The sequence below is a fragment of the Stigmatopora argus genome, chromosome 3 (assembly GCF_051989625.1).
Source record: "Stigmatopora argus isolate UIUO_Sarg chromosome 3, RoL_Sarg_1.0, whole genome shotgun sequence".
Lineage (NCBI taxonomy): Eukaryota > Metazoa > Chordata > Actinopteri > Syngnathiformes > Syngnathidae > Stigmatopora > Stigmatopora argus.
The window spans coordinates 6,194,717-6,211,222 of record NC_135389.1 but is presented as its reverse complement, the minus strand read 5'-3'; the positions used below and the strand labels follow the sequence as shown (position 1 = coordinate 6,211,222).

The following is a 16,506-nucleotide window of genomic DNA, read 5'->3' as shown; positions in this document are numbered from 1 at the left end:
GCTGTGCAATTAATTTGAATTAACTAAGGCAGGAAGCTTGCTCATCCTCATCACCAGCCGCCGCAAAATTCATTGCTCACTTTCAAAATACATGTCTGTTCAAATACATTCATGACAGATTTTTTCCTTTTGTGTAAAATGGTTTAGCTTTTTGTTTGACTGGCCTTTGTCATACATGCTTTGAGCCATTTTTCCCTCAAATGGTAAATGGACTACATTTATAAGGCGCTTACACACCATCACAGCCTTAAGCACTTTATTAGAGGCTTTCATTCCCCTACACTTCAATTATTTTCATTCATTCATTTTCTGAACCACTTACAAGAGTCGCAGGGGGTGCTGGAGCCTATCCCAGCTGACTTCGGGCCAGAGGTGGGGGTCACCCTGAATCGGTGGCCAGACGATAGTAGGGCCACCATTCACACTCACAGGCATACCTAGGGTCAATTTAGAGTGTCCAAACAGCCTACTATGCACGTTTTTGGAACGTGGGAGGAAACCTGAGTAGCCGGAGGAAGCCCACACATGCCCGGGGAGAACATGCAAACTCCACACAGGAGGACCGACCTGGATTTGAACCCATGATCCCAGAACTGTGATGCCAATGTCCTAACCATTTTTCCGCCGGGCTGCCATACTTCAATTTAAGCATTCCTGATCTTGCCCCTGGACTCTTTAACAGTGGTAGCCAGGTTTTGAACAGCTGATTTTTTTTTGTTATTGAACGACCTGCACCATGAGAACTTGCTGATAAGATTCAGTAGCGTAGGGTAGATAGCATAGAGTTGTCAGGAGCAGCTCGTTTGTCCCTCCTGGCTTGCCGTTAGGCTAGAGCAGCTGCGAGTGATTCTTGATTACTTCCTGATGTGGGTATTTAAGCACCACGGAAGTGGTAGTCATTGTCGGATCGTCCTGCGTGATACAGCATCCATCGCTGCCAAGGTACTGTTTTCCATGCTCCGGTTTTGTTTTGTTTTGGGATGTACAAGTCCTTGTTATTTTGAGTTATTAAAGTTACTATCATGAGCACAGTTCGTCTCGCCTCCTCCTGCTTCCCCGCTACTGGGTCCAAATCCCTCCGATCACGCCACGACGTCTCGGCGCGATCGAAACAAGAGTAGGATTGGACAGGAAAGGACACTAGTATTATCATCACACATTATTTCAAGGTAATCAGATTGTATAATTTGATTGGATTGGATAACTTTATTCATCCCGTATTCGGGAAATTACGTTGTCACAGTAGCAAGAGGGTGAGGATGCAGAAATAGGAAAGGCATTGTATTCCATGTACCACCTATCAGATAAAGTAAATACATACATGGACAGACGGCTGACACTGAACTGAATTTCCTGTTTAAAGTGAATAAACAGTAAGGTCAGTAAGTACAGTAAATATTTGCCAGTTGCAGATACATTGTTGTCCCACATGATGATGTCTTTTTACGGTGAAATAGTTTTAGATCAGGAGAAAGGCGGGGTGCTCGCCAGTCAGTTGCAGAGCACGCATTGAGACGGACAATCATTCACACTCACAATCATACCACACTTCTTAATGCAATCCTTCACAAATATTTGTTGAATCTTGATAATTATGTTTCACAGTGTAATATTGACATCTCAACATATTAAGCGACAGTCAAGTCAAAATATGCATTTGACAAAAATTCTAAACTCAGCTAAAGTCACGGCACAAGCTCATAATTAATTTAAAACTTTACTACTCTTTTGCGTGTTTTCCTTCTCTCTCTGCACAAAAATTTTGCTTAAACAATGATTCTGGAACAATTATATTTGAATATAAGAGAGAAATACATTTTCAAATACTCTGAATTATGTTGTACTTTATTTACAATTATTCATTGCCTTTTTTTGTTTTGTGATAGTACTTTTTTTTTAATCTGGCCATCAAGAAAACAAAGCCCTCCCTACAATAATATATATCATTGAATGTGTAAAACGTAGGTGTCTGCTGGTTACAACTGACATGTGGACAAATAAGCAAAGCTTTTTGAAACTTGTAATATTAGTGTCGTTTCCATCCCATTCCATTGGATATTTCAATCTTCCGTTATAGCTGAGAAAGTCAGAGAGGAGCGAGAAAAATCACGTGATAGACTAAAATAAAAAATGGAATCAATCCTGGCCTCTTTGGAGGAGAAAATGATTTAGAGCTGCATGGACCCATCTTCTTCACTTTACCATGGATGTGCCGCAGCTGTACAGCACCTTCTCTCACATACTCACAGTCTGTGGGGTCTTGGACTCACAGATGTGGCGGTATGGTTTTTTTTGGACTGATTTTTTTCCTTTCTTGTCAAATATGCTAGTCCGTCCCTTAACGCATCAATTGCTGTGACTGCTGACAAAGCCACAGTAGCCCAGAGGCTAACACTGCAGACAAAACAGTGCTTAGTTCTATTTATTGACCTTTGTTGTTTTGCCTTTTTTGGTGCATTTTTGTTTGGTGAAAAATATATTTTAGACATGACTTCAATCTCAATTGGTTTTTGTTCCTTTTATGCAGCTTTCTGTATATTATATATAGTAGATATAATTTTATATTATCCTGTTTTTTAAAGTCTTGAAAAATAGATAGGTTGCCCGGTAGCGAATCGGCCTCACAATTCTGAGGTCGAGGATTCAATCCCAGGTTGATCCTTATTGTGCAGAGTTAGCATGTTCTCCCCAGGGCTTGCGTGGATTTCCTCTGGGTGTTCCGGCTTCCAAAAACATGCAGGGTAGGCTGGTTGAACACTCTATATTGCCCCCATTATTTTACAACTACTTTTCAATTAGTAAAACTGTTCATATAGTCTTTTTTCAGGATTGACATCTGCAAGTTCAGTAGAGTTTATAGCTTGTTCAAGGGGAAAAATGACAGAATTTTTACAACATTTAGTCCCTGTTTGTCATATCTAATAACTAAACAACTTACATCAAATTTTCTATTTGTATAAGATACCATAAAAGTGAACACTAAATGTCAACTAAAATTAAAAAAAATGGAAATAATCAACTTGGAAAACCTTTCTAAAGCTAATTACATTTATCATCATTCTGTTGTTATTCTAATCTAGTAATCACTGCTGTTGCAATGTTTGACAATGTTATTGTCATTTGTACTTTATGTGAACTTTTTATTGATAGCTTCTCACAACATTGCTAAAATGCTAATGTGTAAATTAGATTATACTCGAAGAACATTCATCGTGCGGCCCGGTGACTTGAGTGGTAAGCACGACGGTCTCACAGCTCTGGGGTCCTGGGTTCAAATCCAGGTCGGTCCACCTGTGTCGAGGTTACCTTTTCTCCCCGGGCCTGCGTGGGTTTTCTCCTGGTACTCGGGTTTCCTCCCACATTCCAAAGGCATGCATGGTAGGCTGATTGGACACTCTAAAATACCCCTAAGTATGGGTGTGAGTGTCAATGGTTGTCCGTCTGATTGCGCCCTGCTGGCCACCGATTCAGGGTGTCCCCCACCTCTGGCCCGAAGTCAGCCAGGATAGCTCCAGCACCCCCCGCGAGCCTATTGAGGATGAAGTGTTTCAGAAAATGAATGAATGGATGAATGAATATTCATCATCGTGACAGGATGAATGATTTTTCAGAACACCACGAAATGAAAAACTTGACTCCCTAATTCATAAACATAATCTGTGATGAAATAATCACATAACAAACACTAAAAATAGCTGTGCATCCAATTCTATTGAAGCAGCAGCAGAACAAGAATCATGAAGAACATATGTTGTCATGATTTAGCAGCTGGTGATCAGTCTTTTCTGCTTTTGATTTTTTTTTTACATCCATATTAACACATTCACTGTATTTTTAATACAGATATATTTTCTTGGTGTGTATTTGTAATTTGTCCTGCATTGAAGCGGCTCATCAGAGTTTGACCACATCCTTGGATTTTGCTCATTATCCTGAAAATTCAGTGCATGTAAATCGCAGATAAGTCTAAGCGCCTTCAAAACTGGGGCAATATGGGTCATGAAAAATAATTCAGCCTGCAGAAAAAGACAATTAATAATATCATATTTAAATAATTGTCAAATGATTGGAAGAAAAAAAAACAGCAAACAAGCCAAAAATCCCCACTAAATTTTAATTCCTCTGCATGTATTTCGTGCAAATTCATCAGCAATTAATTGAATGAATGTCCACGTGACATCTTATATTTCTCATTATGTCTGTCTGGTGAACCAGCATCTCATTGCTGAGTAAACACAAAGATTGCTCGGGTTGATTCTTGGATCAAGTCAACCTGCAGGGATCTGACCGTCGCACTAAGAAGTCAAATTAATGAATTAATTAAAAAAACATGCCTAATCTAGTTTGATCTAGAACTGTATAATTTCACAGTCAGAATTTGATTGAATTGTGACCCTGTAGAAAGGATTATTCATATCTGGTTCGGCCAGATCTACAACGAAGTCTTTGCCGATGGTTACATAAACAGTAGCATGTAATCAGAGTAGTCCTCTTTCCCTAGGTGAGTTTTAATACTGCAGGGAATTCCTCTCTATAAATCTCACCATTACTGCAAAGAGGCAGTGATCAAAGCCCAACATAATCTGATTTAAGTCTCCAGTCAGAAATTTAGCACCGCTGTGGCAACCCACTTACAAACCTACTCACACAGCTAACATGCCACCAGCGGGGACACAATAAGGGCAAAGCAATGTAAGGAGCTCGGGGCCCATCACATGCATTAAGCCCACTCGTGCTGCAGCAGTTGTCCCTTTCTTGAGTACTTTGGCTACACAGATGTTCTTAAAAAATATTTAAAAAGATGCAGCGGTCTAAACAATTCTGTATAATCATGCTCTTATAAGTTTGAGTGTGGGAATGTGACACAAAATGTTTTGTTTTGGCAGCTCACTTCAGTTGATGAGATTTCGCCAGTTGGGGCTGTTTACACTGTGTGGGTATATGTTGGTGTGAGTGTTTGTGGGTCTCATTACAAATAGGTCTGTCCTCATTTGAGACATTATGGGAAATATTATTTTCACTCATTTCAAGGGTGTCTTTTTGAAGTACAGTGGTACCTCAAGATACGAGCTTAATTCGTTCCGGGACTGAGCTCGTATGTCAATATTCTCATAACTCGAACGAACGTTTACAATTGAAATGAACTAAAAACAAATTAATTCGTTCCAACCCTAAGAAAAAACACCAAAAACAGGATATTGGATCGGAAAAAAATGTTTTATTTCTTCTAATTCGCCATCTGTTAACAAAGTAACACCTAACTAGTGGTTTAATATCACTATATCAACATTTGTCTCGTATCTCAAGATAAATATTTGCCCGAAATATTACTCGTATCTCGAATTGCTTCTATGTCGGGCCATTTGTATGTTGAGGTACCACTGTATAATGTTTTCATATTACTAGTTATTATTATTACAGTTAATACTGTACTCAACGCCATTCATTCAAAGACAAAGTCAACTCACACCCTGCTGTATTTTGTTGCACCAGCGAGTCAACAAAACATGTGCCATGTCTTAATTGGGGCCACAGCCTTCCTCAGGGGCACATTGACAACGGTCTAGATGACAAACCTCTCTCCAACAATTACTGAAGGTTTCAAATGATCAATTTCTATTTCAATATTTCAAAAAACTTTATTTGCAATCTATCCTAGTCAGATGTGAGATGTATACTACATGAGGAAAATGTTGACTCACAGGATACGCTGGGCATGATAAACATTTGCTCTTGGTATTATATATCATGGCAATAAAAATATAAATAAAATTAACAATATTAAAAAAAAACATCCAAAAAGGACTTTAATTATACAATGTTGAATTAAGCAGGACAGGTATTTATTTTGTTCTTATTCAAATCTGCGCTTAATTAATTCAAGTTTAAGTCAAATATTTAATTATTTAATAAATGATTTTAAAAAACAAACATGCAAAAAAAAAAAAATTGAAGGGTGACCTTTATTGGGCCGCCAAATCCTACCAATGAGGTGCCCTTTATTTGATTTTGTTTTCAGTCCTATTGACTCTGATCACAACAATATATATTTGATCAAGGTCAAATCACCTCTTGGTAACATATTTTTAATGTCCTTGATGTTATTTGGAAAATCCATTTAGCCTGAAAAGTTCGCAAAAAAACAATGACATTTGCTTCTCATTGTCAAGTAGATGGCAAGAGCAACTCTACGGCACGGACATGAAAGACAGCTTGGCATTCAAGAAGAATGCTCTTGTAAAATTAGAAAAACTTGAAAACAACAGCAATTAAGTGAAGAGCTGACAGACAGATAGATATTGGCTCAACAGAGTTGTGTACTGGCAGCATACAGAATGCTGCCAATTAAACAGCATTAGTCTCCCTAAATCACTCATTGTTTTGGTAGCTGGAGAATTTCCAATTTGGAACATTAGTCGGCTTAACAAATCATGGTCAATACTAAACGTGTATTATTTTGTAGCTAACACACTTATTATTTGGTAATGCAGTTCATCTGTTGTTGAAATAGGTGAAGTACAATAAATATGGAAAAAGAAAGGCAGGGAGACCACCTTTGCTTCATAGTTATTGCTGCAACGCTCCCTTAAAAATGGCAGTTTTGTAATAGCTACACAACCTGGCAAATTATACACATATAGGTAATAGTCACATATTTATTGTTTCCCACTTGGTGCTGGTGTGATTGTGATTGTGAATGGTTGTCTGTCTCTGGCATGTGTGCCATATGACTGACTGGCGACCAATCTACAGTGTCGTCCGCCTTTCCCCTAAAGTCAGCTGGAAGAGACTCCAGCACCCTGTGACCCTGACAAGGATAAGTGGTGGTGAAAATGAATGTATGAGTCATAACAAATAAGATGCTTGACTATCACCAATTTCCTTCTTTTAAGCATTTTTTTCATTCATTCATCTTTCATAATACGCATCCTCATAAGAGTTGCGGGGGTGGCGAGAGCCTGTCCCAACTGACAGACTACAGCCTAGATTGGTCGCCACAGAGCGCCAATCGATCCCGCCCCAAATTCTGGTGAGTGTACCTGTAAATTAAAAGTATGCATTAACTGTAGGAATATAAACTAGAGGAACGGGCATAATTATGAAAAGAAAAACAGCTGTAAAAACGGCCTGAATAGCGTGTTGACCTTACAGTTCTGGGTTCGAGGGTTCCATCCCAGGTGGCTCCACGCTAGTTGAACACTCTAAATTTCCACTAGGTATGAGTGTGAGCATGAATGGTTGTCCGTTCCCTTGTCCCTTGCAATTGGCTGGCCACCGATTCAGGGTATTCCCTGCCTAGTGGCCATAGTTGGCTGGGATAGGCTCCAGCACCCCCTGCGACCCTTGTGAGAAAAATGAATGGAAGAAAAACAGTTGTACAACTGCTCCTGGAAATGTATTAAAAATAAAATATAAAAAGCCAAACAACAGAAGATAGGTCTTATTTGCTTTCACTACCCTCTTTGACTTTTTCCCCCTATGATCTCATTTTGCTTTCACTAAGTGACACCGTGTGCGCATCAAATCTGCTTTAATCTGTACTACTCTGTAGTTTACAGAAAATTCAATCAGGAGGTTTACAGTAACACTGCTTAACCGGGGGGTCTGCAACCATAGGTTCTGGAGCCGCATGCGGCTCTTTAGTGCTGCCCTAGTGGCTCCTAGGAGCTTTTTCAAAAATGTTTGAAAATGGGGGAGAGAAATATGTTTTTGGTTTTAATATGGTTTCTGTACAAATATGACACAAACATTCTCAAAATGTGTAGAACAAATATTAAATTTTCAACATTTCTGTCAACTGTTTGTGTTACAGCCTGCGACACACGTTTCTTTCAGCAGGGGGGGATGCTAGGCAGGTCGCTGTTGTAAACAAACTGGCGACTGAGTGATGGGTCATGGATCCCAAGGGGAAAATAGAAAAATAACGGAGGAAAATAGAGGATTCAACATTTTTTGAACCGAATCATTTGCAAATGGTTGTCTGTTCTCTGTGTGCCCTGCGGCCTGTCTGTTTTTCGCCTAAAGTCCGCTGGGATAGGCTCCAGCAACCCCCGCAACCCTTGCGAGGATATGCAGTACGGAAGATGAATAAATGAATGGAAACTGACTGAAGTTTGAAAACCCTAACCCTTGAACAGTCCCTCAATAAGAGTTTATTATTGTTTCCTCTCCACCCAAGCCACATTAATACCATTAACCACACTTCTAGTGGGGCGTCGTTACAATGCTAGAGCCATTAATCATTATTTGTTGGTAGATTGAATTAAAAGAATTAAATAAGTATATTGGGAATCAGTGATTGCCTCTTGCTCTACACACATTAAATTTCTACACTGCGCGACCGATCAATTGGGAAGATGGGAAACTGCCACTTCTTGCTTGTGTGTTTCTGCTTGATTGCTGCATGTGTAGACCTCATGTTCGAGTGTCAAAGGGTAAATGCATTGAAACACGTGGTCTAATCAGAATGATTGAGTATTCACTCGCTTCAATATTTGTGACGCTGGTGTGAAAGGTTTAGGGTTACGTAAGGTAAGGTAAGGGGCCTTCACACAAGAGGACCGACCTGGATTTTAACCGAGGACCCCAAAACTCGGATGCCAACGGTCTAACCACTCAGCCGCCAGGCCTTCCACTCTATCAAATTCATAATCCTTAATCATGGAAAGTGCAATGTTAGCATGTGCACTCTACTGTCATTTTATTGGAAGTGCTATATTTGGTTCAGTGTTAGTCTGCAAAGGTTGAGGCTGCATAAACTAATTTTTAATCAAGGAACTCATCAACATTTCAGTAATTCCATTACATGATCACTGACATAAGGAAAGTAGGACAGAATTTTGAAAAAAAAACAGGCTCACATGATTATAAACCTGCCAATATCTTCTTGTATATTAAACAGTGAAAAACACAAAGAGGAGGCTCTGCAGATTATGTAATGAGATTATTTGGAAAACAGATTACTAGGTTACTAGTTAACAAAATGACTCAATTGACACCTCCAGCTTCGATTTCCTTCGGGTACATCAGTAAAAAAAATACATAAAATAACCAAGACAAAATGCATCCAAAGTTTCTTGAAGACACAGAGAGAAGAGAGTTATACATAAAATTAAGATTAAAAGCTTTTAATTGGTATATTTAGTGGAGAATAGTGTTCCACTTCAACCTCTTATACTGAGTCATCCCTGTATAAATTGTACAGTGCAGCCAAAATTTGAGGAAATGAAAGGAAACACTCCCTAAGAAGAGTGCCTCCAGAGAGGCTAAACTCCTAATTAAAGTGAAGAAGAAAAAAAGAACTCATGAAGCGCTTTATGTGGGTTATGTTTTTGTTAGTTAAGAGGCGGCAACCTGGTTTTTGAGGAACAGACAGAATATTATTATGACCCTTGGCATACCACAGTGAATAAAACCTGCCACACACCCCTATTCATCTTGTTGGGTATGGCAAAATATAGCCACACATTTGCCTTATGGTTAAAATAAAATTGCCTTTTTTGTAGTTTTTATCTCAAGGAAACTAAATTAACTGATAATATACAACAAAAACATATTTTACAGAAACAGATTCTCCATGCCTCAGAACCGAGTGTATCTGTTACGATCACGCTGCGTCGCTGCGTCGTCGCAGCGCGATCGGGAATATCTTAGGGGACCCATGCGCAGGAGACGTGAGTAGACTCGAGCCAGTTCACCTCAAACGACATTCTTTAATAACTAAACAAAGGTCTACAAATCCACAATGGCCTGGAACAGAACGGCAGCATGCTACGCGCACGCATAAACAAAAGAGACGATCCGGCAATGGTCCTCTGACACATTGCTCCTTAAATAATAAAGCCAGGAAGCAATCAGCAGATTGACTGCAGCTGCTTCCCTGACGGCATGTCAGGAGGGACAAAACAGGCCACTCCTGACAGTATCCCAGTTCGTTTTTTAAAATGAGTGAACCAGCCACAACTCGCTTTGAAGGATTTCACTGGAGTCTTTTTCAGATGCTTGCTTTGCTTTCAAGTACATGTAGATTCCGTTGGCTTTTTCTGAGATTATCGGCTCGCTCTAGCTATCTCCAGTAAAAAAATGCAAGCTGTGCTCGTAGATGTCTTTAAGCGAGGGAGATGCGGCGAGAAAGAGCAATGTTGTTCTCATAAGCAGCCTCTCTCATACTCGGCCACCCTGACGGCCGCATATGCTCGTATCTCAAATTGGTCTCATATCTCAAGGCAAAAATTTGCTTTGAATTCTCCTCGTATCTCAAATTTCACGTATGTTGGGACACTTGTATGTAAAGGTATTACTGTATTACGTGTCTAAAAGCACCTGGGAAAGGCTAGTACGTATTATGGACAAGGGAGCTTGTAGTGGCTTGAAAAGCATTTGCACATTTGTACTGGTATTTAAAGAGATTATTCAGGATGGCATCAGCAGATGGTGAATGAGGTGATCTGGCATAGGGATGTCAGGTGTAACGGTGCACCGTCAGCTGTGCAGGGTTCCATTTTCATATCGTTAACAAAAGTATAAATATGAAGTTGTAAGTTAGACAGCTTACTTAAAATATTAACATTGCATCATCCACAAAATACTTGAGAATTCATGCATGAACTAATGTAGAAAAAGCTGAAAAGAATTGCGTTAGCATCCAACACTTCTATCATCATAATTTCAAATTTGACCATCCCACATTCAACCCTGGTTCTAAAAGATGCCTCATCGTCAACCATAAACAACCAAAATTCCATGTTTTTAATTTCCACCACATACACACCCACCCATTCACCCCCACACACACACCAACAAAACACAAAGAATAAAGCAGTCATATGTGATTATATCAATATGTAATGTTGCTGCATGAATATTATACGAGGTTACATCACTGCACATCGAAATATTTTGTCCTTTTTATAGTTTCCAATAAAAGAGGTCAGGCCTCACTCTTAACTTGGATTTACAACCCAACCATCTGTGAAATCATCCATCCTGTCCATATTTGTTCCCAGTAGAGGTTCTTCTTTCCTAGTGTTTTGTCACAGGTTGGTCGTTGGGCCACATATGTTACTCTCAGGCGAAGCAGTTGGCAAACTGTTGGAGGAGAAAACAATATTCTTGCATATGGTACAGTCTTTCCATCAACTGCTTCATTCCGCACTCATTCCATTTATACCTAAAATAAATTTAAACATTCAAAGAAGACATTTTCCTCACAATAATATATATTCATTCATTCATTTTCCACACGCTCATCCTAACAAGAGTTGCAGCTGTTGCTAAAGCCTATCCCAAACAACTACGGGCACCAGGCAGGGGACACCCTGAATTGGTGGCAGGCCAATCACGAGGCAAAAGGAGACCATTCACGCTCACACTCACGCCTAGGTGCAATTTAGAGTCCTCAACCAGTCTACCATGGATGTTTTTTTGGGATGAACAACTAAAAAGGACAAAAAGAAAGATGTATGTTGCTAATTCATGTTTTTTTGTCAATATATCCTGTATTTCCTTTTAAATTGTGCCACATTTGTTGTTAAGAACATGTATTTGCAGAATGAGCAGCAGAATTGTGCGTGTGTCCTCCACGGTTCATGATGGCATATTTGACTGATCTAGATCGGATTGATAAGAAAGGGTAACTTTGACTTGGTTCTCCTCAAAGCCAAGTTAGAACATTATTTGGCGTAAGACCGAAAAGCATTTGCAAATGGGGCCAAGTTTCATAAAATGGAGAATGTCAGAGACAGGCTGCAAAGTAGAATTTTGCCCTGGAAGACTAGTTCGTTTAGCCCCTAGGTACTGTGCAAATTTGCAGTTTTATGGCTGACATCTTTCTGCAAGGCAATCCACAGAGTTCATTGCTGGTCTCATTAGGCTGCCAGAAGACTGCGCTAAATGGTCAAGCACATTTTCACTGGTGTTAACATCACATTCCCAGTGTTATGTTCAAGATATATCCGGATTCTGCCAACAGTAGTAAACCTGTAGAATCACAGTCTGTGTAAGTATAAATGCGGGGAATAATATTTAGGTTACAGCTCCAACTAGGAAGTACAGTGTTGATGTAGGTAGCCACCTCTCTGGAAAAATCCGGGTTTGTCAATGACTGCCAACAGAGTTTGGAAGTTGAAAGAATGGGGAAAAATCATCTTGGACTTCTATTTTTATCCCTATTAAGTATTTGTGGGATCACTTGTTTTGAGAAGAGTTATAAACACTGTTATACTGTCTAAATTGTTACAAATGATGGTTGAAGAATGGGAAAGAAGGAGGAGGCTTCATGTTACTTAAGACCCTGATTGTGGAACTGAAGATAATTGAAAAAACAATTAAGAGAATATTCCTTTGCGTATATATTACATTTTAACATCCTGTTGCTAGACAGAATTTGTGGGGTGATGTGAAATGAGGATTGCGTGACAATTAGGTACAACGAAGTGGGGACATAATAAAATGGGCTTGAGGTCAAATATGAATGAGGCAATTATCTATAGGAAAGTGCAGGTGAGGGGATTCACGCTGAGAGGTGGGTGCTTTTAATGGCAGGGAACACAAACTTAAATACAAAAACTAATACTTGCACACCCACGCAAATCTATTTAGAAAATAATTGGCAGATGCCAGTCAGTACAAACATAGCACTCAATGGTGATATCTTGTAGCTCTTTTGTCCACTGAAAATGCTGTTCTGAAAGCAAATGTTTAACTTTGGCTGACTTCGTCGCTCTCCTATCCATATCCTTACACAACTTTGGAGTGTATTGTATTAAATCTGCCAATTGATTTTAAAATACTAACACTGAGAATGCTATTACTGTTAAACTGCCTGCATCCCATACGTAATAAATGTCTCGGCTTGCTCTTTCTTTTGAAACAATAGCACAGTCTGGTTGCTCCTGACAACGAATGAAAATAAATCCAGTATGAACATCATAACACATCAGATTAGTATCTATAGTTAGCAATTAAATGCGTGTGTGTGGTGTATATGCATGGGCTATTGCAACATAATACATTCGCTCTGGAACATCTAAATAAATTCCCTATGCTTGATCCTCCAAAAGCTAAGCGACCTACTTTGGATATTACTATTTTTCCAGAGTTGCAGTCTAAGAGCTTCAAAGCTATGTCACACTAGAGAAAGAAAAAAAAGAGCTTATGCACATGCATTTCCTAATGTGTTTGTGTGCTTAGGGCAGTTTTCTAGATGAGATTGGCAAAGAACTCAAGCTAAATAGTCATTTTTTTCAACACAATTTGTGTAGAAAATGATACAACCCCTAAATTTTCCTTAAACTTTACTTTTCGTAGTTCCATCTCCAACGTCTTTTATAGAGCAGGATCTCATTTGTCTATTTTCTGTGTTTCCTGCAGTTGTGGCTGACCCTCCGGAGTCAAAGAGGGTGTCTGACTTGCCGTCGAATCCCACTGCGCCCAGTTTAGCCCCCTGGGGAAATAGGAATAAAGATAAAGATGCCACAGAAAGGACCAAAGGAAGTCAGGAAATTAATACTGAGTCATTAGTATCAGTGTGGAATGACCATAGAGTGGCTGCTGGAGAAGAAACAAAGGTCTCCTCAAAAACTAAGATCATGACAGAACCTCTACTGCTGAACACAAAGAAAGAACACCTGTCAAGTTTACCGTGGGAGTCAACCACTTGGCTTAGGCAAGTGCCTGAAGAGACCCAAGGAAGGCAGGTCGTCCTCAAAATGGTGGCTGAGACACCAGACACACCAGTTGTGAGAAAGCCTCTAGGACTGTTGTCTAAGGCCGCTTGGACCAAAATCTCCTCTCCGTCAACATCCAAAGCATCCTCCTCTTCTAGTTTGACAACAAAAGCATCCTCTTTAACTTCCACAGCTACGTCTTTATCTACCATCCCAGCCATTAACCATGACATTCAGACTGTGAAGCCAGACAATGTATCTCTTGTTGATGTCAGCAACGGCACCACAACTCTTGGTAAGTTTTGATAAACAAAACAGACAAACTCTTTTTAACATTCATTAATTCATTCATCTTCCATACCACGCCTCCTCGAAAGGGTTTTGGGGGTTGCTGGAGCCTAAACCAGCTGTCTTTGGTTAAAAAGGCAGATTATACACCCTAGACTGGTCGCTAGTCAGCCGTAGAGCACACAGAGAGACAAACGACTATACATACTCACAATCACACCGCCACCAGCAGGAATAGAGCCTGCGCCTGCCCGCACTGAAGTCAACTACTATCACTGGATGGATAGCCAACACTGAATCTGAATGGTCACTGCACCAAATATCAGTTAAACAACCGCTTATAAATCCAAACAAACAAATCTTCCAATCTTCAGCCATAATTTTTAAGAAGGATAAACTGTGGCTGTGGTACAATTAGTGTCTTATGTTGTCTTAAGACCCATGAGTCAACACTTCAATTCCTCGCTACCTCTGCCCACTGTCAAAGTGTTCTTGAGCAAGACACTATACACAATTTCCCCCCAGAGAATTAACATCTGATTTGAGCATCTGTATTTACATGTAAATAAACCCATTATACAAGTACTACTCTCTATTTACCAAAGGTGTTTTTTTTTAAATTGATTCTGCGATATATCGCGGTACTACATTGCACAATTCTCGTATCGATTCAAAATCCATCTGAAAGAATCTTTACAGGTGTACTTTTAGTGGAAATAAACAACAGGTGGGTTAACTCCACTCCTGTCTATATGTTGTTCAAACATAAAAGAAAACTTGCTTACTTTAGTGCTGAATGAGGTTTAAGAAATGTATTGATATAAATATACTTTCATGTCTATTTTTATTATTCATTCATTCATTTTCTGAATGGCTTTATCCTCATTAGGGTCACAGGGGGTGCTGGAGCCTAACCCAGCTGACTTCGGGCAGGAGGCAGCGGACACCCTGAATGGGTGGCCAGCCTATCGCAGGGCTCAAGGAGACAGACAACCATGCACACTCACACCCATATGTAGGGGCAATTTAGAGTGTCCAATCAGCCTACCATGCATGTTTTTAGAATAAGGGAGGAAACTGAAGTACCTGGGGAAAACCCACACAGGCCTAGGGAGAAGATGCAAACTCTGCACAAGTGGACCGCCCTGGATTTGAACAAAGGACCCCAGAGCTCTGAGGCCGACATGCTAACCACTCGCGCCGCCGAGCCGCCCTCCTATTTTAATTAGGTTTTGCCAAAGTGAGACACAAAGATAGCAATAATCGTTATTAATTGGTATTAATCGGGATCAAATTGAATCATGATACGAATCGTGTCCCAAGATATGAGTCAATACAGATTAGTAGATGTGGTTCATTATCAAAAAAGTGCATCAGATTGAAGCATAGTTAAAGTAAGCCTCTTTATGTGTGCAAAATGAAAGGATTGACTTAACTAGCAGCTGTGATAGGTCGTTTATGTTAGGCGGGGCAGTGAATAGAGCATGAGGCCACAGGCAGGAGAATAGCGCGGGCGCATCTGAGCTGAAATAACTCAATTTTAACTGGATTTCTTCATATTGGCCTGTCGGATTAAAAAAAGGATGACACCAATATGCCTCAAATTTATGTATGTATGTATATATGTGTATGTGTATGTGTATATATATATATATATATATATATATATATATTTTTTTTTACGTTCGCTATCGATGGGCTGTCTGCTGTCGTACTACTTCAAAATATTCCGAAAATGATGCACACAAATGTCCTCACAATCGGAGAACGCACGACCACTTGCCAACGAGCAGCAAGCAGTCTTATCAGCGATCGCACCGCTGCTCATGGGAGCTTCGGGGGCGCTGGCTAGCGGCTCATTTTAGCTTGTAGCATCTGTGTTCGCATCCCCTCGAACGGCGACTATGATAGAGTTGCTACCGGGGATGCTGTTGCGAGCCAGTGCCCCCGATGTTCTTATGAGCAGCCAACGAGCAGAGTCTTTTATCAGCGATCGCCCCGCTGCTCATCTTCTTCTTCTTCTTCTTTTTCACCTCAGGCGCCTGAGGATTACCCTCAGCAGCGCTAGGGCTGCCACTGGAACACGGATAAGTTCATCCAGGGAGTTGCCCAAGCCGCGATGGTAGCGTTCGGTCATTAAGGCCGGACAGCGGAGCCATAAGTGTTCAGACGACTCCGTTTCCTCGTCGCACAGGCGGCAGCGATCCGAGTCGGATTTCCCCACAAGGTGGAGCCAACGGCGGAGCAGGGGGTGGTGTCCACTGCGGAAACGGATCAGGTCTGTGCGGTCTCCTTTCGATAGGGCAAGTTCTTCCTCTGTGACTTTTGTAGTGTAGGTCTGCAGAAGGCGGGGGTGGGAGAGGGGGGGGGAGCGATCTTCACGTTGGATGATGGCACGTCTTGTGGCTGCGTCCGGGGGGGTATTGGTTTGGTCATCTAACGAGCCAAGTTTAGCTAGGGCATCAGCCAGGTCGTTTCCGCATATGTTGCAGTGGCCCGGGATCCACAGTAGCTGCAGTCGCTTAGGCGGAGGGAAAAGGGCGATGTCACC

The 16,506-nt window shown here is 40.6% G+C and overlaps 1 protein-coding gene across 3 annotated transcripts in view; it reads left to right on the top strand.

Annotated features, from left to right (window-relative positions):
• The window catches only part of kiaa1549la (KIAA1549-like a), a 99,627-nt gene that overhangs the window by 14,736 nt on the left and 68,385 nt on the right, over positions 1-16,506 (top strand). For all 3 annotated transcript variants that reach the window (XM_077595561.1, XM_077595560.1, XM_077595559.1), the window contains exon 2: positions 13,372-13,962. In XM_077595561.1, the coding sequence (XP_077451687.1) occupies positions 13,372-13,962 (591 nt within the window). The remainder of the gene's footprint in view (positions 1-13,371; positions 13,963-16,506) is intronic.